Here is a 24,955-nt window from a genome sequence, read left to right as displayed (position 1 = left end):
AACTTTTCATATATTGTCTGCTAATGCGTACGTAGCTCACTCGATCACGCGTCAGTACGGCATGATCGAGTCAGCTATGACAAAAGAAAAGGCACAAACGAGATGGCGACATCTCGACACTGCTTGATGAAATTGAAAATTTTCAAACTAACCCGCGAATCTTTTGGGTATACACCGTTGACACTTGTCTACTAATAAAGCTAGCGCACTCGATCACGCGTCAGTAAGGCATGATCGAGTTAGCTATGACTAAAGAAAAGGTGCTAGAGAAGTGGCGCCATCTCGACACTACTTGACGAAATTGAATATTTTCAAACTAAACCCGCGAATCTTTTGGGTACATACACCGTTGACACTAGTCTACTAATTAAACTAGCAAAAGCGACTTCACCGACGTAAGATTTTGGGTCTAGTCTGAATGGACCTTAAGACTAAGTCTCCTCGACCCAAGAAAGAAAAAATAAAAAAAGGGTTTTTTATTGTACGACTAATTCAACGCAAAGGGGTAGGACACTTCTATTTCCAAAAATTGAAAAAAATAGAGCAGAACCTTATTTATATCTTGTTGCTAATTAGTTTCCCATCCCTCGTAATTGTTAGTGGAGACTCTTTGTATAAGATAAAGGACATCCTAATTGAGTGTTGTGGGCCTATATAGCTGTAGCCTGGCACGAGCTAAATTTAATAAGGGCAATTAGTCCAACCACTTTTTGCCTGATAAGCTTTTTAATTAATCGAAACTCGTTCTCAATCTTGGAATGGGTTCCTTCATCGCTATAAGAATAACACAGAACTCACAACCCATCTAAGGTTGTAACTGGTCTCTACAAACTGCGGGTTGTTATAACGACCAATAATTAACTAGAATTAACTTAACGAGGCGTTTAAGATTAATTTAGCATAACTAAATTAATCGCGTAATATTTGAGCTATTCTTAATATTTAATTTAATTTCGCCAATTTATTTTTCTTCGTAAAGAGTTTGTTCTCTGTCTAATTAGGTCGGGAAAAACTAATCAAGACAAAAACCAAGATAAAAAGAAATACCAAAAATAAGAAAAACAAATCTTCTTTGGAGAAAATCGGTTAGATGCAGAGTCATTAAAACTCCTTTGATTTCACGCATCGCAAACTAATTTCGACAAGATACCGAAAAAAGAAAAACATAAAAACAAATCGCAACACGTCCTTAGAGTAAACAAGCACGCTCGCAAACCTTTTGGAATTAAATTGCTTCAAGAGAACAAAAAAAATAAATAAATAAATAAAAGTTAAAAACTAATTTTTGAGCGTTAAAGTTAAATTGCAAGCGAGTCAGAAAAATTTTAATTGATGAGTATACAATTGTAGTGTTACTGATAAGTGTGCCATAAATTAAAGGGTGTTTTCTTAGTGTCAAACAGTAACTGAGTGGAAAGTGCATGTGAAAGAACATGCATGGGGTCCACAACATTAAGTTATAAGGAGATATGGCCTCCCAAACATTGATTGGCCCCTAAAACAATTAAGGAAATAGACACAAATGTATAGAGTAATTAGCTTTACGTTACCATGCAGCGTAAGAACACTTCTACTCATTCAATAGTACTTTCAGTTCTGCTAGATAAAGGTATACAATAACGACCTTAGATTGAAGTCTATTGAATTGTCTACCTCCTTCTACGTTAACTAAATGTTGTGTGCATCCCATGTTTTTTGAAGAACACTTTCCACTCAGTTTGACAAAAGAACACACCGTTTAATTTACGGCAGACTTATCAGAAACACCCTGTATAGTAACGGTGCTATATATTATATTCTTCTCTGAAAGTATCCATCCCTGATTCCCTTCATTCCTCTTGAGCTTCTTCATCCCAAATCCGGAGAAGGGATGAATGACGTATAGCTTAGCATTGTTGGTCATAGAGTAAAGCTTTACCTCCCTTTTCTACATGCCTGACTACTTAATTAGTTTCTTTTCAGTGAACGTCTTTACCCCTTAAAGTTAAGAAGAACCCAATTTCCACCGAGGTTTAGGACTCTACCCCCTTTAAAAACTAAAACCCCCATAAACAATCCAAATTCAATCGCGTGTAATGTTAGACCCCTTGTACAAATTATTCTTCGCCTCTTGATTACACGCGCGCGCGAGAACTAAAAAAAATAAGTAAAAATCTAACACCACCACACCATAGACCTTTTCGATTCAACCTTCGCATTTTGTATTTTAAATTTTCTTTAGTACAGAGAAAACCTAAGCAGATACGTAGCTGGTGTTTTAAACTAAAATGGCACGTGCGGTTTTAGCCTAAGAAAATTGGCGGGATTTTTGTCACGCGCTGGCTGTATCGTATCGAAGTCTAGAAGAATGTACAGCACACTAGGTTAAAAAGTCGCGTTGTCAGAAACGAATGGGGATGAAGGAGGGGGGGGGGAAGAAGGGGGAATGCTATCAAGCGGCAAATTGATTAGATCTATCGATATCCCTTCCTCTTTTTAATCCCGAAAGGGAACGTTACGTCGATGGATGAAAAAGAAAAAAAAAATCCATTATAGAAATGTCAATCTTTATTTTTTTTCTTCTTGGAACATTAGCCGAGGGACAAATTCCCGCCAAATCCCAACCCCCATCTTCTTAATACGTGTAACAAGATCTAATTAGTGACGTGTGTAAAAAAAAAAAAGAACTGATATTTCTCTAATTTAAACGGTTCATGATGGCATTTTTCGTCTTGGGGCAAATACAAGAAGATACAGGGAACATTTTGTTATACGGGGTGTTGGGTAATTATGGGACCGAACCGAAGTACAATGGGATGGTTCTATGGGAAATCAATTGCGAGTCGAAAATGTTGTAACTTCTATGGCCATTTTACCCCAAGGGTCACGGTTTACTAATTACGATTCCACATTTTTACGAATGACCTCTTTCATTTGAGTAAAAAAAATGCTAATTTTATTAAGGGGTCATCCGTAAAACACTCTAATCATAAATTGTTTAGGGTGTAACATAGGTTTATAAGGCAAGTTCCATAAGTATGACGCTACGCATGCTTCGTAATGCTAGAGATTTACTGAGAGCTAGTTAGAGGAAGAACGACGCGAGAATTGACTACACGTAGTTTTGCAGTCCATGTTCTTATTTAGTCTGTCCTAAGCCTTTGACAGCGCCTCACCAGGCGTCGCTTTACCTCGAATCTATGGCCTACGTCATTTCATAACAAGCTCCAGTTTGTAGCCAGTAACAAACTTATGGAACATATCTTTTTATAGATAGTTTTCACACATGGAGAATTCATACCATTTACACCAGGAGGCCGGGCTACCTAGAGGACAAAAACCCGTCTGCTTTTGTCCTCCAGGCAGCCTGGCCTCCTGGTGTAAATGGTATGAATCCTCCATGTGTGAAAACTATCTATAAACTTAGTACAAAATGTCATAAAAGTTACATTTTCGACTCAAAAATTGATTTCCCATAGAACCAACCATCCCACTGTACTTCGGTCTTATAATAGGGACTTGGCACCGTGGGGGTGAAAAGGGGGTTGGCACTGAAAACGTATTATCGAAAAACGACACCTATAGGGATATATTTGAAACACAACCTGTGCGGCCATGCTGGTATACTTTGATCGCTTATAACGTGGGAAATGGCTAAGGAAAAGGATGTTAACAAGGTTTCAAGCAAAAATTATCTTGATTCTTTATCACCTGAGGTTAAGAAAAGGTATTTGGAAAAAATAAGTCATGTTAACGGAGTAGATCCTTACAAATTAAAGAAAAGCGAATGTATTATGCTTATTGACCAAAAATCGAACCAAGGCCTAAGTCACGGTGAAGGAGTAGATAATTTGCCATCAGTTCACTACCCAGATATTTACAATTATTTAATTAGTGGCGTTTCTGCGTATACGCACGACCAATTAAAAAATTACAAAAGTCTTTTGGCCTACGACCAGTTTGTTTGTGGATTTGTAAATAAAGTTTGCGTAAAGGTCATCGATAATTGCAGCAATGTGATTGTGAAAAGCCAGGTAAGTCCTTGATTTTCAATTGTTTCAGTGATTAATAAAGTAGTAATTAATCTGAAAATGTAGGTTTTGCATTCTCAACGACTGCGAGAAACCCCACTTAAAACTTGGTTCATTGCTGGCGTTAACGGGACTATTTTATCTGCTCATTGTACCTGCATGGCGGGTTTGGATGAATGCTGCACACATGTTGCCGCATTATTATTTTATGTGGAATACGCAGTCCGCTACAGAGAAACAATCACTGTAACTGGAAAAAAGGCCTACTGGAAAGTACCCACTGTCAAAGAGGTGAAGTATGGCCCCGTAGTTGATTTAAAACTCACATCAGCAAAAGCGAAACAAAAAGTATTGGATGAATCCCTCAATGATTCAGTTAAAGTTCCTAAAACAAACATCAAGAAAAGATCAGAAATTGATAGAATGAGTTATGAACAGTTCAACTCAAGAAATAAGCGCTTATTTGAAAAGGATAGTAGAGCAGCGATATTTCGTTTACTCCCACATTACTATAACAATTTTATACCGAAATGCCTGGATAAAATGTACCCAGTACATCTGCCTAGCTTATTTTGTGAAGAAAAGGCTGGATTGCCTTTCAGTGACCTGTTAAATGAATGTGAAAAAATTGTTTTGGATGTCAGCAAGGAGCAAATTGTTAGGGTAGAAAAAGAAACTAGAGAGCAAGCCAAGAGTTCCTTATGGCAAAGGATTCGGTCAGGACGGATAACAGCCTCAAATTTGAAAGCCGCTTGCCACACAAATCCAGCAATGCCATCATTATCTTTAATAAAAACCATATGCTACCCTGCCAGTCGCTGCTTTTCAACTGAGGCTACGAAATGGGGTATTCAGAATGAAAGGTTTACAGTGATGCCCAAAAAGAAAAGCATAAAAATCTCAGTGTCACAAAATCGGGAATTTGGCTTCACGAAAAATACCCTCATCTAGGAGCTTCACCAGATGGTATGCTTCATTGTGATTGCTGTGGCAAGGGCGTACTGGAAATTAAATGCCCTTTCACTTTAAGAGATACGTCCATAAAAAACAATTTCCTCCCTTCATACTTTGAAGATACAGATCACGGTTACAAGTTGCGAAAGAGTCATGAGTACTTTTATCAAGTGCAGGCTCAAATACATTTAACTAATGCCTCGTATGCTGACTTTTGTATCTGGACCAAGGTTGATTACTACATAGAACGAATAGCTCCAGACGAAAGCTTTTGGCAGTCAACTGTCACTAAGGCTGAAAATTTTTTTAAATGCGCTATTTTACCTGAGCTTGTAGGGCATTTTTTTACTACCAGTCAAAACAGTTCAGCGAAAGCTTTGCCAGCAGCAATGACCACTACTCTAGTCAGTCCAAGGAAGAATAATCCATGCTCAAGTTCAACGATGGCCACTACTCTAGTCAGTCCATGGAAGAATAATCCATGCTCAAGTTCAACGATGGCCGCTGCTCTAGTCAGTCCAAGGAAGAATAATCCATGCTCAAGTTCAACGATGGCCGCTACTTTACTCAGTCCAAGCAAGACTAAATGTACTACTAATGTATCATCCCCATCAACGAGTCCGCGCAAAAAATTGTCAAAAATTTTAAGCCCCATCAAAAATAGTTCTCCCAGCAACAATGCAGATGATGATGATGATGATAGCGAGGTCTGGTGTTATTGCAGGCAGAAAGACAGTGGGACACAAATGATTGCATGTGATAATGAAAACTGCAAAATTACGTGGTTTCATACAGCATGCCTTAAAATAGAAAAACTACCTCCCAAAAAGAAAAAATGGTTTTGTCCTGATTGCTCAAAATCTAAACCCTCTAGACGTAATAAGAAAGCCAAACAACTGTGATATTTTGTATAATTTTTATTCTTAAACTTTCGCCATAAAACGTTATAAACTTGTTTAAAAAAAGCCAAACAATTTTTTTTCCATCTAAATGTGTATAATTAATTATGGTTTATTCTAATGGGATTACAGACGGGCAAAGATTCACAAGAGCACAAGCTACTAAAACTATTTTATCTATGCTAGCTAAATCTTCTTCAGGGGCCCCATGCAAGAGCTCAATCGGAATCTTACTATGCAAAATGGAAAACTTTTGCCGGATGTGCCCGATAACTCTCTCTACATGAATACGAACGTTAGCAATCTTACGGGTGGATTCTACATCTTTTGGATCTAATTGCTTTTTATCTTTGGCAAAAGTGGGTAATTTTACAGATGCGTAGTAAAGGCCCACAGATTCCGCAATATTAAATCCTCTATCTGCGAGAATAACATCACCGGGCGTTAATTTTTCCAAAAAACCACAGCTTTCAGTAAGGTGCTTATCGCTGACTCTTCCACCCCATCCTTTGGATATAAAGCTAACAGTTCCTTGAGGAGTAATCCCAATCAAGAACTTGACGGTATTGTGGTGTTTGTAGTTTGACCAGGTTTCCGCTTGGCCGATAACGCTAGAAGGCTTTTCAGCAAACACCTCAAAGCAGTCTATAATGACTGCTACTTTTGTACTAAAATGCTCTCGAAAAGACATTGGCATAGTTGCTTGCAAAATAGATCTATCTGGCCAAAGAATATACCTAGCTAGTCGTTTGGACATAGCGTCCAGGGTATTATAAAACACTCTACCAGCTGTTCGTTCAGAGACACAGAAACGGTAGGCTAAATCTCGATTAGTCAACCCCAGTCTCAATTTCATTAATGTTAAAATGTACTGCTGGAATTCTGTTAGTTTAGCATTCTTAAAAAGGTATGGTTTAACTTCGTCAAAGATCTCTAATAGATACTCAAACGTTTCTAGGCCAGTAAAATGTTTAACTTTTTCATTATCTCCAACAAAAGAATATTCGGTAAAGTTTCTTATATCCAATTCTTTTTTGATATCTTCCAGCCTTTCCATTTTAATCTGCATTTCTTCTCTGTAGCTAGATAACAAGCTTTCATTCTCTTCTATCTTGCATTTTAAGTTTTCAATTATCGTTCTGGCTTCTTCTACATCAAAAAGCGCTGCCTCCAAATTAACTTGGTCGCACACCCGAGAAAAGGTTTGGCTACTTTCATCAACTAAAACTTTATCCTCTGTTTGCATGGAAAAATCAAAAGAGATGACATATTCTGTCTGAATGCAAACCGAATGATAGTTTTTATTTGTGGTTTGGATTCCAATATCTTGGAAATCTTTAGTTCCGCAGCCACAACTCCTATTTGAAAAGTTAAGTGAAACTCCCGAATCCTCTAAAGAACTGCCATCCACAGGCTGGTCAAAATGTTCTTCAGTCTCAAAGCCAACGTCTGACGTAACAGTTTCCATTATGGAATCATGGGCTTCCTCGGTGAAAGAATGAGTGTTCTGACTGTTCTCCTTAGAGGTTAAGACAGGCATCCCTTTTACTACAATGGTAATTATTTTATAAGTTAGTATCGTGGAATACTAAATTAGTAAAAGCAAAATCATACCGTTTTTAACATTAGAACGATTTACTTTTCTTTTATATCGACTCACACTAGACAAGAGTTTTATTTAAAAATGGGCTTGGTACCCAATCAGGATTGGTGTTGTCATAAAGCTGTGCTGGGATTCCTAAAACAAAGTTTGTTACATACAATGGGACAATTTAGGGCTGGACTATAGTAGCAAGAAAATAATACATCAACTTACCAGAGAAGAAATGATTGGAACATACTCTTAATTCATCTCCTAGCTTACTTTTACCGTTAAGCCTTAGTCTTTTCAGCCACTGGTTATGTCTAATTTCGGATAAATTTCGCGTCTTCGGGCCTTGACCTATAATTACTCTCGGAATTCTATGAAAAGTAATTTTCTCTCCATTTATTTTTAAGCTTCCAGTAACACTTGGGCATCCCGAAATTAAACATCTTTGAACCATTTCAACAATAATACACTGTCATAATACGTCAAAAACATACCGGCATGGCGGACCGAATAAAATAGTTCAAAACTACGCTACGGATGGCGCTATATTTGTAGGTGTGACGTAGTGTGACGTATGCGAGCCAAGTCCCTATAACCCTTCCTTTTGGGAACACCCTGTATTTTTTTATTTTCCTTGGCATTGTATACCTTACGAAAATAGCGAGCGAAGTATCTCTCTTATGGGAAAGAGGGGAGTGAAGAAGATAGATATATCGAGCGAATATCCATCTAAATGGAAATGCAGGAATTCTAGCTGGATTTAGTTGTAGCAGCGAATCCCCTACGCGAGAGCCAGCCTACAGAGGTAGAGAAACGAATACCTAATCGCTAACTAGATACCTAGAAACTTTCTAGAATTCTAATTGCCCAAAAAAAGTTTAGACCCATAGCCAATTCTACACAAATTTAGACGAAGCTGAACCATAAGTTTATAAGATATGTTCCATAAGTATGACCCTGGAATGACCTATACATCGTAATACTAGAGACTTACTGAGAACGACAAGCGAGAATTGAAGTCCTACACTCGGTTAGTTTTGCAGTCCATCTTCCTATTTTTGTCTATACTAAGCCTTTGACAGCGCCTCACCAGGCGTCGCTTTACAATAATCTATGACCTACGTCACTTCGTGACAAACTCTCACTAACCAGTGACAAACTTATGGAACATTTCTTATGAACGCATACCGGGATTCGAATCGAAATAAATATATAAAGAAAGAATAAAAATTAATCTGAGAATGAGATGCAACTTTAAAAAAACTGGATACGAAACTAAACATCTTTGGTGGTCGATTATGAAAAGGCCCATTTTAGGCTTTAAGCGTTTTTATGCTTGAAAATGAAAAAGCGCCAAATATGTTTAGGGGAAAAATGGTTTTTGAGTGACGCGTATGATCTAAAATCAAAAATCCTCCCACCCATCTTTTTTTGGAGCGTGATGGAAGGTTGAGGTGACCCTGGATGACCTTTAGGGGGGAGCGCGGGTGGTCTACCATACCATCCAGGGTGGTGCCCGCTAAAAACTATCAACTTTTATTCTTAATACCCCCGATTATATTTCTAATAAACACAACTGTAAGAGAGGTCAATGTCCTTGACCAGTGGAGATATTGGTGGTCTCGAGTTGGGTTACGAGGGTTAATTACAAAACGCGATGATTTTTACATGGTACAAGTAATGTTTACGACACTCGCTCCCATCCAAAACAAGGTGGATATTTAGCATAATTACTATCACCCTTAACCATCCAATCTTTCTAATGCAGAATGCAAATATACTAACTTCGCGCGGGAATTTAAATTAACGAAGGGCAAAGAAAAAGGGGCACCAAAATCATAAACTTACGTTTACGAAGTTCAATGAGGTAAATAATCCATTAGTGTTAAGTTCATAGAGGTAAACAATTCATTAGCTTGAAGTTCTAAGAGGTACATAATCCATTAGATTGAAGTTCTAAGAGGTACATAATCCATTAGCTTGAAGTTCTAAGAGGTACATAATCCATTAGCTTGAAGTTCTAAGAGGTACATAATCCATTAGCTTGAAGTTCTAAGAGGTACATAATCCATTACTGTGAAGTTCTAGGTGTATATTCCATCAATATCTTACACAACGCACATTTGGTTGATCCTTGATGACGTCAGTTGAGCTGCGGAAATAATAATTTACTTTAAACCAAAGCCTGTTTAATTATCGTAAGGGTCTAAACAAAAAAGGTGGGAAAAAAATGCGCCAAAAGTTGAAGATACATTTAGGTAAACTAGGGCCACCTAGTAGCAGATTTTAACAACATTTACTGCTGGTAAAATTAAAATAATTTTTTTCTAAAATTAAATATTTTAACTAAACCTTGTTAAAGATTAAATATTTAAAATGAATTATCTAATTTTGAAAAACTATTGACTTTGACAAAGAGTTAATAAACTAGGGCCACCAAGTAACAGTTTTAACAACATTTACCGCTGTTAAATTAAATAATAATTTCATTCTAAAAATAATAATAGTTCGTAGATTTGTAAAACCTTACACAGGGAGCCCACTCTTAAATTTAAATTCCTTATAGGAAAAATAGGATTTTTTTTCCGGAATTATAGGATTTTATAGGAGAAAAAATGTGTTTTTATAGGAAAATATAGGACTAAAAATGCTCTAATATAATACAATTTTGGGCTTAAACTATGTAGAAAAATCCCAAAAATAAAAAATAACAAATTGGATTTTACTTTGAAAACTCAGAAGAACTTAATTAAAATATAACATAATATAATATATAAAAAATCCTAAGCGAGCCCCACAATTTCGGTGTCTATTCAAATGTGATCTCGATAAAAAAAAGCTACATTTTGATAAAACTTGATACGAAAACTTCGACTAAGTCAAAAATATAGGATATTATAGGACCTTTCATGAAATTATAGGATAATGAAGGACAGGTTCAAAAATATAGGAATTTATAGGAATTATAGGACCGGTGGGCTCCCTGCTTACATTAAATTAAAAGTAGGAGAATCTCCCGCTTACCACCCCTGAAGGATGCTCCGACCTAATAATGCGAAGACTATACAGACCTTGGTTGAAAACTTGAAACTGGCCTACTGAGAGAGGGCAATGAGAGGGCTGAACATATTCTTTAAAAACTAAAAATTTAAGAATATGCTTAAGCAATTTATAGGTTTTTTTCCGAAAATAAAATTATTTGGATTAAACTGTATTAAAAAAATCAATGACAATTTAACATTTAGAACTACTCAAATAATTCAGTAACAAACAGATGGCACACAGTTACAGTCGTCCAAGTATTCACCGTAGGTGAGCATTCTAGGGCATGATATATCTAAGCTAGGGACAACTCATGACGTTTCAGTCACGTGGTGGTGAAATTGCAATTCCTTAGAACTTAAGCCTAATTCCCGCTCTTTCTAAAAAGAAGCGATTAAGCTTCAACTTCATCATGATGTCTCTTTTCCTAATGAGAAATTTTGAAAGATAGAAACCATTAAATTCATATTACAATCAACGACGGAACCTAATTATTCGTGTTGCTACGCGATTCATCTTCAAATAATATTTTTCAAGGTCAAAAAAAAATTGAGGAGAGAAAGTGGTCGTTGGTATTGCCTCGGGGCCTAAATCGCATCTCCAAGTTTCTTTCAACCCTACCCGATAGTCCGTCCGATACTAGTTATTATCTGCAAAAGAAAAAGAATATTTTAACGTTTAATGAGTGGTTGGACTTTGTCAAAAATTTCAAATCAGTTTTTATGAATTGCTTCTTATCAAATAACATTGGAATTTTGAATCCACAATTGTTTATTTTTCTCTTGGATTTCTCGTAACAGTGTCAAACTAATAACTCAGATGTAAGTTACTTTTACTATCTCGTAGTATTTTGACACTTTAAATTAGTCTTATTTAAAGTTACGAGCGATTTATTTTGTTAAATTTCACTAAGGCAAGCCTATGCAATGTGGACTCAACAAAGTCGTTTATTGGTGGCTATTCAAAACAATGATTTGAAAGTAGCGGAGTGTCTTTTGCAATCAGGCGTTGACGCTGATTTAAGGTTTAAAGTTGGACCCGAGAAACGACCCGCTATTTGTTTATGCGCAGAAAGGGGTCACACTCAAATGGGTAAGTTTAATAATAATAATCTATTACATTTTGAATGATTTTTAGCTCAATTTGAATCCAAATGTTTCAGCCGAATTATTACTTAAATACGGGTGTAGTCTTAATCAAAGTGATCCTTGCGGTTTAACGCCTCTTCATATCGCGTCTGCTCATGGGCATTGTCAAATTGTAGAACTTCTACTCAAAAATCGAGCTAATGTTAAAGTTTTGAGCAATTTTGGTCACACCCCTTTACATTTAGCGTGTCAACATAGTTGCTTAGGTAAATAAATAAACTAAGTTTATTTCCTATCATATTTTAAATGTATAAATAAACTTATTTCCGTTATTTAGAAATAGTTCAAATGTTAGTAGAGTTTGGTAGTGATATAGATAAAAAGGATTATGACGATAGAACTCCATTATCTATCGCTTGCGGAAGAGGAAAGGTTGACGTTGTCCAATATTTGGTCTCAAAAGGAGCTAATGTCAATAGCTTAGACAATGGAAGTGATACGCCTTTAATGAGGGCCGTCTCTGGACCTCATAGTCGAGTAGAATTAGTTACAATTTTAGTCAATGCCGGGGCTAAAGTAAGCGGAACTATTTTAACGTAACATTTCTCGCAGTTTAATGGCAATATTTACCACCAAATTAAACAGGTTAATATCGCGAATAAATGGGGAGAAACGCCACTCCTAGCCATAATACGTTGTTCCAAACAACAATCCGACTGCTTAAAATCCCTCAAAGTTATGATTGCTTTACTCGAAAGCGGATGTGATGTTAATTGCGAAACTAATTTGGGACAATCACCCTTACATTTGGCTGTAAGTTAATTAATTTCGGTAATGTATTTAATTTGTAGCAAAAGTGGATGAGAGGAAAAGTATGAAAATGGCCAAAAGTCGCGAGTCATCAGAGTTTCGCCGTAGTTGACCGTTTTATTGGCGTAGCTATACTGGGACTATTCACTCCCTTAAAATAGGTCTTGTGTTAATTCGCGGTTACGCGGTTACCGTCGTCTGCTATTGTGTAATCTCGGTAATTTAGCTATAGCGCGAGCAGCTTGCGTCGCGATGTGCGTGATCGAGTGGGCTATGCTTAAACCAAGGAGCATAAATGTCTGAACTACTTTCAGTTGCGAGTTTGCAAGTCCATCAGTCACTAGTAAACTAAATAGTTATTGGCGAAACTTTGATGTCCGCGTTTTTTAACATGGCCATTGTCATACTTTCCCTCTCATCCACATTTGTTTGTAGTTAATAATTAATTTAACTTTAATTAGGTTGTTCTTCACCAAGATAGAATGGTGGAAATATTGGCTAAATTTGGTTGTAACCCTGACACGCAAGATAGTTTGGGTTTAACTCCCCTTTTCCATTTAGCCAAAGACGGCAAAGCCTATTTAGCCAAATTAATTGTAGAATTAGGAGCAAATCCTTCCAAAGAATCGTGGTTAGAAAATAGCCTTAGAATCTCCGAAATTTCTAATTTAAATATTAGAAAATGGCTTCTAGATAAAAGAATGTCAGTTCCCTCGTTAAAATCTAGAGCTCGACTCGTTATAAGGAAAAATTTCGGCTCCAAAGCCGATTCTCTCATCCCTAAACTTAATTTACCAGTTACAATAATTGATTATTTACGATTAGCTCAACTGTGATATTAAATTAATTAACATAGGTTTAATTAATTAATTAAAATTAAAAATGGCATTTTTGTTAACCACATTTTGTTTTTTTTTTCTTGTCGCAATTCTCACTTGTATAATTATTTACCCAGCAATAAATACATAAACTGTTTACAAAACAAAACGATTTCTTTCTTTAATTAACTTGATTAGAATAAAAAATTAGTTGAATTTTGATTTACAATTAACGATAAGTTTTAATGAATTTGATTTGAAACAAATTAGTAAGTAGAGTTTTCATTTAAAATCAACGGGATGAATTTTAAATAATTTAATATGAATAGCGGAATTATTTCTAACGGATGTTTGTGGTTCAAGTTCATCTTTTAAAGGCTCTAAATCGTCAATTAAGTTCTCGGTGGAAGTATTTGGCCACATTTCCAACGCTTCTCCGTATTCCCCTTGAACCCTCAATGCTAAATTGATAGCTCTATTGATGGCGTTTCCCAATCCATGGATATAAACTTCGTTTTCGCCGCTTTCGAATAATTTCTTACAGTTTTCAACTTGGTAATTAAAGTTGGTTTTATTTGAAACGTAAATGTCATTAATTCTTTTAGGCAATTTATGTGGTAACCGTTTACGTAGAGCGTATTCTTCTTCATCATAAAATATAACTTTGTTCTTGTTTGTTTCAGGTTCGGATAATGCCATTTTAAACTTAACTTAAATTAAATTAATGTTATTAAGCAAATACTAAGTGACAACGCAGGCAGTTTCTCCAATTAAAAACTTTCAAACTCATGAGTCTCAGCCCACTTCAGTCGTCTGTTTGAAGCTAAGCCTTAGCCTAAGTTGTAACCAACATCGTCTGCTGTAGAGTGTAGACGTGAGTCACGTGACGTAAAGTTTGATCACGGAGCTTCTATTTACAGGGAGAGGAAACTCGGACTTTCCCCCCTAGCCCTTAGCGTACCTCGGTTCTGCGCAACGCTTTCGCTCCTCGCGCGCACCCCGAGCCCATGTAAACAAAGTCTGACGTCATTTTCTTGGTGGAACTTCAATTCCTTGCCATTAAATGATGATTTGTACCGTGAATCGCTTCTGCAGCTACGGTATACACATTTCTCCTCATTCCGACTTGTGCAAACTATTAGCCTGGAATCGCAGTCCATTCAAAATTTAAAAATTAAACCTTTAAAACACCAAGGCTTATGCCTTTCAACGAACGAGTGAAGGCGGCCATGGCCATCTTTGCTGTTTACATAGGCTCCCTTTTTTTGGCAGCGAAAACCGAGGGGGTTTAAAATATGTGCCCCTTTTTATGGACAAATAGTGTCTACGTTTCCTAAGAGCGTTTACAGTACTAGAGGGGGATGAAGTTTCCTCTCCCTGTAAATAGAAGCTCCGTGGTTTGATTCAGGCTGAGAAATAAGGACTTTTTTAAACTGGCCAATGGCCAGTAGAGCCAAATCACTTTTAAATGAAAATCTGGACATTGGCCAGTGGCCACTTAAAATGGTGAAACCTTGGAACGTTTTTAAGGGCCAGTAGACCTCCAAGCATTTAATTTTTAAACTGGCCCAACTAATTTCTATGGCTCATGGGTGGTTTGTTTTGAACTTTGATCGCGTAGCTTATCAGTGTTAGAGACGATCGTACCATTCTCGATTCTTCGTAGATAATAGATAATATAATAAAATTGAATATTATAATTTCGGGATTAAAATTAGAAATTAAACATCAAAAAATGTCTCAGTCAAGTTTGAAAACGCAACCGTTGGCGGGTAAAATCGCGATAATAACTGGGGCGTCTTCTGGAATAGGCCAAGCCACCGCGATTCGATTTGCCCAACTGGGTAGCTTCTTAACTATAACAGGCCGAAATGAATCGCAGTTAAACAACACCGCCGAAGAATGTCAGAAAGCCGGTTTGAACCCTAAACAAATTCTAATCCAAGTAGCTGACCTAAGCAAAGAAGAAGAAACTAAAACCCTAGTCGCCAAAACTATCGAGCATTTTGGTCGCCTTAACATTCTGGTCAATTGCGCTGGCATCATTGGCACTGGAACTGCCGAGCAAACAACCCTATCTAAGTATGACGAAATCATGAACGTAAACGTCCGAACCGTCTTCCATTTAACCCAATTGGCCATCCCTCATTTAAAAAAAACTAAAGGAAACATTGTCAACGTTTCGAGTGTTAATGGGTTGAGATCATTCCCGGGGGTTTGCGTTTACAATATGAGTAAAGCAGCCCTGGACCAAATGACGCGTACTACAGCTTTAGAATTGGCTCCCGATGGAATTAGGGTCAATTCAGTCAACCCTGGGGTTATCTTAACCAATTTACAAAAGAGAGGTGGTCTAACTGAGGAACAATACGCGCAGTTTTTGGAAAGAAGCAAAACTACTCACGCGTTGGGTAGACCAGGAAATCCTGATGAAGTGGCTAATGCAATCGTCTTTCTGGCATCGGATGAATCATCTTTCATTACAGGAGCCACGGTTCCAGTTGACGGTGGAAGGGCTCAAATGTGCCCCCGTTAAAAAAAAAAAAACAAAGAAAAACAATATTAATGTAAAATTCAACGTTGAAATAAATACTTTTTTATTCATTGTAAATTTAAAGTATTTGATTGATAACCTTAGAAATAATAAACAAAATAAAAAACCTAATAACAATGCGTAACTCTGTTAAGATTTATCTAGGGCACATAATGCTGCGACCTCCATCAATTGGTAATGTTGCCCCTGTTATAAATGAAGCCTCGTCGGAGGCTAAAAAACCAATAGCCTTTGCCACTTCCGATGTAGTTCCCACTCGTCCCATGGCATGTGTTGACCTACTATGTTCCAAAAATTTCTCATACTGTTCTTCATTCATGCCTCCACGTTTATGAACTTCCGTGACAATAACACCGGGATTAACAGCGTTAACTCTAACTCCATCAGGGGCTAATTCCAAAGCGGCTGTTCTGGTCAACTGATCCAAAGCCGCTTTACTCATATTATAAGCAACAACTCCGGGAAAAGCTCTAAGGCCAGTGACGCTGGACACATTCACAATGTTTCCCTTGGTTTTGATTAAGTGAGGAATGCATATTTGCATCAAGTAGAAGACTGATCGGCAATTGATATTCATAATATCATCGTACGACTTTAAAGTAGTGTTAGCCGTAGTTCCAGCTGATAAGATACCAGCACTGTTGACCAAGATATCCAGTTTCCCAAGTTTAGCTAAGGTAACATCAAGGACTTTAAGGGCTTCCTCCTCTTTGGATAAGTCCGCGATGATATGAATTATTTTTTCTAAAGGAAGGCCGCTAACTAGTTGACATTCTTCCACAGTTTTCAGGAGATTGGCTTCGTTTCTACCAGTGATGGCGAGAGTGCAACCCAAGGAAGCAAAATGGACAGCTGTTTGACGTCCAATCCCTGAACTGGCTCCAGTCATTAAAGCGACTTTTCCTTCTAGTTTATTGGCCATGATCTTAATTTGATAATTTATTATATGTTGAATAAATGTAGGCTAAAAACTAATGATTACTGAAATTAAACAAAAACTAAAACTTTGAAAGTGGAATAAAATTAAAATTTACCTTTTCCTTTAAGCCTTGGCAGATGTCTCAGTCAGGAGTCAGCCTCAGGAGTCAGGAGAGGAATACTGCGAATCGGCGACGGTCAAGGCGTTAAAAGCAGACGACACATATTAGTTAAAGTACAAGTTTTCAAGATAACGGAAGCCAAGGTTCGTAAAATAATTCTTCGCATTATCCTCCTTGTACAAAACATGCCTTTTAATAAGTATTAGATTATACAGCCAGATTGTCTAGCCCCTAATTAATTAGTTTTACTTCAAGAAACCAAGGAACGCTTTTGCTGTAACGTAACGTTTGAAGCTAGCGCACATCTTGGGGAAACAAACCTTAGTATTATCAGAAGGGGATAAGGGGATAATAGGAGAAGGATAACACTCTGTAACCTCTTATTGCTTTTGTTATGTAACATCATTCTTCAGAGGCTCACCCTCATCAAATTACAAATAGGCATCGCACCGTGACAGGGTGAATTCTATAGTTGTTTGGCACTAAATCCCCAGCAATCATCCCACAAACCTCGTCTTGACATGGGACAAAAATGCACAAGCGCGTCTTGCCAAATATTTAAACGCTGATAAAGTAATGATGAGGGAACTATTTATCGTGTATGTGATACGGTTTAGTAACCTTGCTCTAAATGATCCGATGTTGGGAAGAGTGACGTTACACTTACCCCGCTTTGTGGTACACTTCTCTCGAAGAGAAGTATTATATACTTCTGGTATTATTGTCCATTGTCATTACTGGAGGGAAGACTCGCATCTCTTGCGATTGCACCATTTTAGGTGGAATTTCTGATAGCATTTTGACGCGTATTCCAACCAGATTATTTTTACAGGACACCCTATTTAAGAGGCGGCTAAACCTACAGTATCTTCTTTCTTCATACTATTTTTATTTTACAAATTTTCTAATTAAGAACAGGAATAATTAGGCCAAAAACAAACAAAGATTTTGGAATATATTACACATTTCATTTCAAAACTTTTGATCAACGTAAAACAGGGTCCCCTGTAAAATGAATTAACTTTCATAGGAATTAGTTTAATTATTATGATTTCAGGTTTCGACCTATTAGACAAACATGTTTATAGGGTGGTTTTTCCAGCTATATGAATCCATAAACACCAGTACCACTTTTTAAAAGTGGAGAAAAGTGTTTTGGGCTGTTTAGAAGACATTAGTAAATTATAATTAACTAAATTATTAATTATATTAGAAAATAGAAACAATAAAATTGAAACGCACGCTCCCGCCATATTTTGAAGTCTGCCTAACTTCAGCAGCGCCATCTAGTGGTCTATATTTGCACCAAAATAAGCCTATTCATTCTGGGTTCTTTTGGAGGATTTCCGTGGGAACGAGATGCTGCGATTTTCTGTGCGATTTTTGCTGGTAAATATTTTGATTTTATTTATATTTTAAGGGTTAATTTTGATTAAATAACAAAGTTTTATCGCAACCGATCGGAAATTAAGCGTTGGAAGTGGAAAATTTATGGTCAACCGTGCCAAAATACGTTTGTTAATTACGACCAAGGCTTACGGGAGTAACGGGACCACGTTGGTTGGCACCACTGGACACTGGTTGGTGCTACTATTACCAAGGCTTACGGGACCACGTTGGCATCACGGATTCAAGGAAGCTGTTGCCTCTTTCAGTAGTGGTATAAGAGGTCTTTCCAGGTAAATATTTTATTTATATTTTAAGGGCTAATTTAGATTAAATACCAAAGTTTTATCGCAACCGAATAGAAATTAAGCGTTACAAATGGAAAATGTATCTTAACCGTGCCAAATAGGTTTGTTAATTACGACCATTGTCTGTTTGAAGAAAACATAGCCTTAGTTGATTTTATATATTGGTTACCAAACATAATGGTAGTTATTTGGAACTCCATAGTTCTAAATAACTAATGCACTTTTGTTGCTTTGGTTATTGGCTGTATATTGCCCTTAACTGAAGCGAGTAGAAAACCTTTAACGGCAGATGTATTAACACCGAAGTGAGGTTTTTAACTTAAGTAACTGTAGTTCTCTAAAATGTTTTCAATTAACAAATCTATTGGTGTCTAGGGCCGGAAATAAGCACAGGACACATTGTCCAATAACATTTTAAAATGTAACATACTATTTTTAAAAACTAAGGGGGTCACTGGCCAGTTTCACCAATGAATTTTCCCAAAGTTTTGATAGCTTAACCATGAACACGCGATACTATTTTTGCACACTCTAGTGGACAATGTCGTATAAATTTTCTAGTCAAAGGAGTTAAGTCGTTTTTGTCCTTTGAGTATGTTATACTCCTATTTGCCCCCCCCCATCCAACCATATTAGAAGCCCGAGTAATAGGGAGCTAACAACTAGCTAGGGGGAAGAGATAGTCTGACGTCATGCAGCCCCCCTCTGGTTGGCATTTTTGCGCGTAGAATACTGTTAACAACCGTTAGGGGGGATGAAACTCCAGTAAGAGATAGAAGGGTATGACGTTTCAGGATCAGAGCTGTTAGTTCCCTATTAAGAAAAAGGTTCACAAACATACCACCTCCGTAGGAATAGCATTACACCCAACTTTGAAAGCTCATAACTGTGGTTCTGCTAGAGATATGGGGATGTCCTTTGACTATGTTATGGTCCTATTTGCCCCCCCATCCCCCCTAATTACACCGAACTTTGAAGGCTCATAACTGTGGTTCTACTAGAGATATGAGGATGTCCTTTGACTATGTTATGGTCCTATTTGCCCCCCCATCCCCCCTAATTACACCGAACTTTGAAGGCTCATAACTGTGGTTCTGCTAGAGATATGGGGATGTCCTTTGACTATGTTATGGTCCTATTTGCCCCCCCCCATCCCCCCTAATTACACCGAACTTTGAAGGCTCATAACTGTGGTTCTACTAGAGATATGGGGATGTCCTTTGACTATGTTATGGTCCTATTTCCTCCCCCCCCCCATCCCAGCATAATTACACCCAACTTTGAAGGCTCACAACTGTGGTTCTACTAGAGATATGGGGATGTCGTTTGACTATGTTATAGTCCTATTTCCCCCCCCCATCCCACCTTAATTACACCCAACTTTGAAGGCTCTTAACTGTGGTTCTACTAGAGATATGGGGGTGTCCTTTGACTATGTTATAGTCCTATTTGCCCCCCCCATCCCACCATAATTACACCCAACTTTGAAGGCTCATAACTGTGGTTCTACTAGAGATATGGGGGTGTCCTTTGACTATGTTATAGTCCTATTTCCCCCCCATCCCACCATAATTACACCCAACTTTGAAGGCTCATAACTGTGGTTCTACTAGAGATATGGGGGTGTCCTTTGACTATGTTATAGTCCTATTTCCCCCCCCCATCCCACCTTAATTACACCCAACTTTGAAGGCTCATAACTGTGGTTCTACTAGAGATATGGGGGTGTCCTTTGACTATGTTATAGCCCTATCTCCCCCCCCCATCCCACCATAATTACACCCAACTTTGAAGGCTCATAACTGGGGTTCTACTAGAGATATGGGGGTGTCCTTTGACTATGTTATAGTCCTATTTCCCCCCCATCCCACCATAATTACACCCAACTTTGAAGGCTCATAACTGTGGTTCTACTAGAGATATGGGGGTGTCCTTTGACTATGTTATAGTCCTATTTGCCCCCCCATCCCACCTTAATTACACCCAACTTTGAAGGCTCATAACTGTGGTTCTACTAGAGATATGGGGGTGTCCTTTGACTATGTTATAGCCCTATCTCCCCCCCCCCATCCCACCATTACTACACCCAACTTTGGAGGTTCATAACTGTGGTTGTACTAGAGATACGCGGATTTTTGCACACACTATTGGACAAGGTCCTATACATTTTCCAGTCAAAGGAGGGGACAGATGTTCTATATGAAAGTTTTCTTATTTCCGGCCCTGTGGGTGTCAAGCCCATTTGTTTTCACCGTAACATTTGTGTAGTTACAAGTTAGCCGTACCCAAAAGGCTTCTTGGAAAGAATTTAGAAGTTTATTTTGGCACACAGTATTCATGATTCACATTTATGTATGTCGTACTTATTCAAAATATTTGAATTTAATCTTATTAAATTTTTCTAATTAATTGCGCATTGCATTTATTCCTGGTTTTACTATTCTATCTTTTAGTCGGTTTAAAGTGATTGTTTATTAGATAAATATTTCAAGATTGACCCTAAACCGTATTAATGTTTATCTTTCTAGTTATGTTAAATGATTTATTTGAAAGTGGAATTAATGTTATTCAAAATGCTTGTGCCATTAAGCTGATAATAATTTTAATTTTGTATTAGATTGTTTGAATTGAACAGGTTTTATTTTTTTAGCTATCATCTGTTTCCAAAGGAGAAATTTATGTTGGATTCTAGAATGAATTATTATTATTTGACAAAATACACCCTATATTAATCAGGTCAATGAACCCATTACAATTCCGGGTCTACACTTTGATTTTATCCGTTGAAACTGAATCTCGCTAGGAAACAATTTAGACATTTTAGGCTCTCAGTGAAGTAATTAAATCTTCTTAATAGTAATTTTAGCAATATTAACAGGACAATTCCATTCTCAATTCAGGTCTACACTTTGATTTTATCCGTTTAAAGGGAATCTCATTAGCAAAAAAGACTATTTTGACAGCCTGTCAAACATTGTAGGCAATTATTGGGGTATTTAGTTTATTGTTTATTATTATATTTATTCTTAGAAGGAAAGAGCTTGTGTCCTTCTCTTTTTAGGGATTTTTTTTCGCCAGGACATGAATAAAATGCTGAAATATGGAATAGGTGAAAACTGGTCCTAGCCCTCCCTTTTAAGAATAATGAACGCGTAATCAGGATTTTAAGGGTGAGATTCCCTTTGCGGTATTAAGGCATCTACTTTATGATTTTAATTATAAATATTTTTAGGGGAAAAGCGTTTGGCAACTCGTTGAGGGTGTTTTGTAGGATCTAAATAAATTTATGATTTATGTTTAAGGTAGAAGGTTGCTTATACGCTTTGTCCTTTAAAAATAAACACGATTTTGAGCGGGTTTAAATCAAGGCTTAGGTTTTTAAGGTTTTATTTTACTTCCCCATACTAAGGTATTGAGTTTAATGTTAGGAGTGTGCTATTTATGTCAAATAATAATAATTTGTCTTCTGCCCGAACATTTTACGTTACATCATGCAAGAATATTCAAGTGGATTTTCATATTAAGGTAATTTAATTTGAAGTTATGCATGTTCCATTTTCTCTAAATATTAATAAGAATTTCTCTTGCGCAGGAACATTCTCTCGAGTGGAGGAATTCAATCATCGAGTGGAGGAATTCAATCATCGAGCGGAGGAATTCAATCATCGAGCGGGGGAATTCAATCATCGAGCGGAGGAATTCAATCATCGAGTGGAGGAATTCAATCATCGAGTGGAGGAATTCAATCATCGAGTGGAGGAATTCAATCATCGAGTGGACTTTCATTGGAAATCCCATGCTAAGGACGAAGTTTCCTTGTTTTGGGGGCTCCACAGCGGGCTTTAGTTTAAATTTAATAATTCCCGAGTAGAACAGGGACTTGTTAACTTTAAATTGGGCTCGCAAGGCTTACTTTGGGGGTGGTAGCTTAAGTTTAAAATTTAAGTTTCGATATTGGGGAAGGAACAAAAATAGTCGAAAAACACTTAGGGTAGTTTTTTTGACCTTTTTTATGCTTATTTTAATAATTTTTTAATAAATTTTTCATAAAAATTTTTTTTTGGAAAAAATTTTTTTTAATGTGTTTTTCACTTGGTTTTTAAGGAAAAAGCTTAAAAAAGGGGTCAAAAATATCCCCCTAAGTCCAGAGAAAAAAAAACTGAAACCAAGTCTAGTATATAAAAAAAATCAAGAAAAGAAAGAACGAGGTTTAAGGCAAAATTTATTGAATAAAAAACAAAAAACCGAAGTGTTTACAAAAATTTCGAACAAAAAAATATTAAAGAGTTTTGTAAGTTAAAGTTTGAACGCAAAAAAAAATAATAAGTAGTTACAAATAAAATTTGCAAGCAAAAAAATTAAGTTAAGTGGTTACATGAAAATATTGCAAGTAAAAATGATGTATTTTTTGTCTTCTAGCTTCGATGATTTCCTCCATATCTTTAAGTCAGCGCTAAGAGAAAGAGCAAGTCCAGAAGACATCATGTAACGTGAATCCAACGAAGCATGTCATCAGGAATGATACATAGCAAGTCCAGAACAGCTTCGTCTTGCGTCAATCGGAACAAAGGATGTCATCTGGAAGGATAAGTCTCGGAATGACCAGCGACAGAAAAATCCAAGAAAGTCATCCACATCTATAAATTAAAACATATTAATAACACATTAAACTATTGCCTACTATCAAAGTAATCTCGTAGATTTAAATAATTTAAGAAAAGCGTGTCCTTAATTAAAAAACTGGCTACCAAATTTATAAACCGAGACGAACTACACCAACTAATTGCCACCCTAAAATTAAAGAAAGTTGTCTACCGTGAATTCCACCCCGAATTAAATAAATACTCTCGCTAGCCAATTCCCAAAATTGTATAGAAAATAGCTTTAAGAAAAGCGGCCCTTTATTTAAAATTAAATTATGTAACTTAATAATGAAAATAATTTAAAACATCCCCTAAATTAATTTTAGGAAAACCTGAAATTTATTTAAACTAAATTGCTTGCCCCTTTTAATAGAATAATAATTTAAAATATCTTCTTCGCCAATTTTAGGAAAACCCTTATTTAAACTATTCACACAGATAGAACCCATAAACAAAAACTTGAGTTGAAATTGGACAAGGCTGAACTTAGGCTTAGGGCAAACGTCCACGTGTCTTAAAACTCTCTACGGGACTTGATTTTCGAAAATCTGTCGCTTTAGCTCTAAATTAATTAATAATAGCCCCTAAACTAATTTTAAGAAAACCTTCCATTTATTTTAAAACTATTCCCACAGACAGTATCCGTAAAATAACTAGAGTTTAATAAGACTCGGCTTAATTTAGGCTTAGGGTCCTCGTGTTTTAAAATTCTCTCGGCGGGACATGATTTCCGAAAATCCGTCGCGTTATCTCTAAACTAATTAGATACCACGTTTAATAGATTATAATAATAGCCCCTTAACTAATTTTAGGAAAACCTTCCATTTATTTTAAAACTATTCCCACAGACAGTATCCGTAAAATAACTAGAGTTTAATAAGACTCGGCTTAATTTAGGCTTAGGGTCCTCGTGTTTTAAAATTCTCTCGGCGGGACATGATTTCCGAAAATCCGTCGCGTTATCTCTAAATTAATTACGTACCCCGTTAAATAGATTATAATAATAGCCCCTTGACTAATTTTAGGAAAACCTTCCATTTATTTTAAAACTATTCCCACATACAGTATCCGTAAAATAACTAGAGTTTGATAAGACACGGCTTAATTTAGGCTTAGGGTCCTCGTGTTTTAAAATTCTCTCGGCGGGACTTGATTTCCGAAAATCTGTCGCGTTATCTCTAAATTAATTACGTACCCCGTTTAATAGTTTATAATAATAGCCCCTAAACTAATTATTAAGGAATTCTCTCTTGTCCAAGATCTTGTTGTAAAATTTTATTTATGGTACTTGATTTTTAATAAATAAATAAAATTCACTAACATTTAACACAACCTAATTAATTTAAATACTTGAAATAAAATAAATAATTTAAGGGGAGCTAGATGAGTTTGGATTATTGTAAAGTTTACGCTTACGGACTGTTAAAGCACCACCAAGTAAGTTGAAGAGCGTCGAATTCAGCTTGCGTCTTCGGCAAAAACGTTCAGCGAAATGGCAGAGCTATCAAGAATCGACCTTAAAAGCCGGGATCACGATCAGCTGGGCTGCAAAGGTTTATCCAAGCGACCACGACGGCTTCCAGGCAAAGAATGAGCCGTCTGACCTCGACGGCTTCCAGGCAACGAAATAGCCGTCTGACCTTTGCCTGCAACCAAATTCATTTCCAACGTCGGGGGGCGCTAAAAGCTCCTATGCGCGGACTCGGGTGCGCCATACCCCGGGCACGAAATCCAAATAGCTGAACACTGCTAGGCCTATTTGAATGAACGCTAGGCCTAAATGAATGAACGCTAGGCCTAACTGAATGGACA

The 24,955-nt window shown here is 36.9% G+C and overlaps 4 protein-coding genes and 2 pseudogenes across 9 annotated transcripts; 3 read left to right on the top strand and 3 right to left on the bottom strand.

The window, feature by feature from the left end:
• The first annotated feature begins 3,495 nt into the window (after window positions 1-3,495).
• On the top strand, window positions 3,496-5,866 carry LOC149610223 (uncharacterized; annotated as a pseudogene). Its single transcript, XR_016376477.1, has 2 exons — window positions 3,496-4,013; window positions 4,077-5,866. The product of XR_016376477.1 is annotated as an uncharacterized LOC149610223 (transcript).
• On the bottom strand, window positions 5,867-7,537 carry LOC149610222 (uncharacterized). Its single transcript, XM_089858703.1, has 2 exons — window positions 7,478-7,537; window positions 5,867-7,411 (listed from the first exon to the last, which is right to left on the bottom strand). Exon 2 carries the CDS (start codon window positions 7,401-7,403, stop codon window positions 5,976-5,978), a length of 1,428 nt encoding a protein of 475 aa, XP_089714829.1. The 5' UTR covers window positions 7,404-7,411; window positions 7,478-7,537; the 3' UTR covers window positions 5,867-5,975.
• A 3,291-nt stretch (window positions 7,538-10,828) lies between these two features.
• On the top strand, window positions 10,829-13,381 carry LOC149610221 (uncharacterized). The gene is made up of 6 exons (XM_089859281.1): window positions 10,829-11,317; window positions 11,410-11,588; window positions 11,659-11,850; window positions 11,922-12,160; window positions 12,230-12,397; window positions 12,856-13,381. Coding segments are annotated over exons 1-6 (1,155 nt in total). The 5' UTR covers window positions 10,829-11,315; the 3' UTR covers window positions 13,231-13,381.
• On the bottom strand, window positions 13,368-14,440 carry Rpp20 (ribonuclease P protein subunit p20). Its single transcript, XM_089859282.1, has one exon. The coding sequence runs from the start codon at window positions 13,909-13,911 to the stop codon at window positions 13,495-13,497; it is 417 nt and encodes a 138-aa protein (XP_089715408.1). The 5' UTR covers window positions 13,912-14,440; the 3' UTR covers window positions 13,368-13,494.
• Window positions 14,441-15,785: 1,345 nt separating this feature from the next.
• LOC149610219 (uncharacterized) lies at window positions 15,786-16,934 on the bottom strand (annotated as a pseudogene). Of its 2 annotated transcripts, none has more exons than XR_016376704.1 (2): window positions 16,801-16,934; window positions 15,786-16,737 (listed from the first exon to the last, which is right to left on the bottom strand). The product of XR_016376704.1 is annotated as an uncharacterized LOC149610219, transcript variant X1 (transcript). The 2 variants fall into 2 exon arrangements; XR_016376705.1 differs by having other exon boundaries at window positions 15,786-16,691; window positions 16,801-16,932.
• LOC149610218 (uncharacterized) lies at window positions 16,782-24,475 on the top strand. 3 transcript variants are annotated; one of them, XR_016376706.1, is made up of 5 exons: window positions 16,782-16,889; window positions 16,927-18,195; window positions 18,279-18,485; window positions 21,151-22,025; window positions 22,093-24,475. XR_016376706.1 is itself a non-coding variant. In XM_089859283.1 (4 exons), exons 3-4 carry the CDS (start codon window positions 21,922-21,924, stop codon window positions 22,301-22,303), a joined length of 315 nt encoding a protein of 104 aa, XP_089715409.1. In that variant the 5' UTR covers window positions 17,647-18,195; window positions 18,279-18,485; window positions 21,151-21,921; the 3' UTR covers window positions 22,304-24,475. The 3 variants fall into 3 exon arrangements, 1 of the variants encoding a protein (XP_089715409.1); XR_016376707.1 differs by lacking the exon at window positions 16,782-16,889 and having other exon boundaries at window positions 17,647-18,195; window positions 22,093-22,791; window positions 22,920-24,475; XM_089859283.1 differs by lacking the exon at window positions 16,782-16,889 and having other exon boundaries at window positions 17,647-18,195.
• The last annotated feature ends 480 nt before the right edge of the window (window positions 24,476-24,955 follow it).

Source organism: Phalangium opilio, unplaced genomic scaffold, assembly GCF_054372755.1.
Source record: "Phalangium opilio isolate 3A_F unplaced genomic scaffold, DU_Popi_V2 ptg000329l_1, whole genome shotgun sequence".
Taxonomy (NCBI): domain Eukaryota; kingdom Metazoa; phylum Arthropoda; class Arachnida; order Opiliones; family Phalangiidae; genus Phalangium; species Phalangium opilio.
Note: the sequence above shows the minus strand (reverse complement) of the source record. Positions and strands in the feature narration are given on the sequence as shown.

Bases quoted from the DNA above. Each gene is read 5' to 3' on its own strand.
- LOC149610222 (XM_089858703.1), bottom strand. From the start codon at position 7,403: ATGCCTGTCTTAACCTCTAAGGAGAACAGTCAGAACACTCATTCTTTC.
- LOC149610221 (XM_089859281.1), top strand. The intron at 11,851-11,921 runs GTAAATAAATAA...TCCGTTATTTAG, and splicing joins GTGTCAACATAGTTGCTTAG to AAATAGTTCAAATGTTAGTA. The intron at 12,398-12,855 runs GTAAGTTAATTA...AACTTTAATTAG, and splicing joins AATCACCCTTACATTTGGCT to GTTGTTCTTCACCAAGATAG.
- Rpp20 (XM_089859282.1), bottom strand. From the start codon at position 13,911: ATGGCATTATCCGAACCTGAAACAAACAAGAACAAAGTTATATTTTAT.
- LOC149610218 (XM_089859283.1), top strand. From the start codon at position 21,922: ATGTTAGGAGTGTGCTATTTATGTCAAATAATAATAATTTGTCTTCTG. The intron at 22,026-22,092 runs GTAATTTAATTT...TCTCTTGCGCAG, and splicing joins AAGTGGATTTTCATATTAAG to GAACATTCTCTCGAGTGGAG.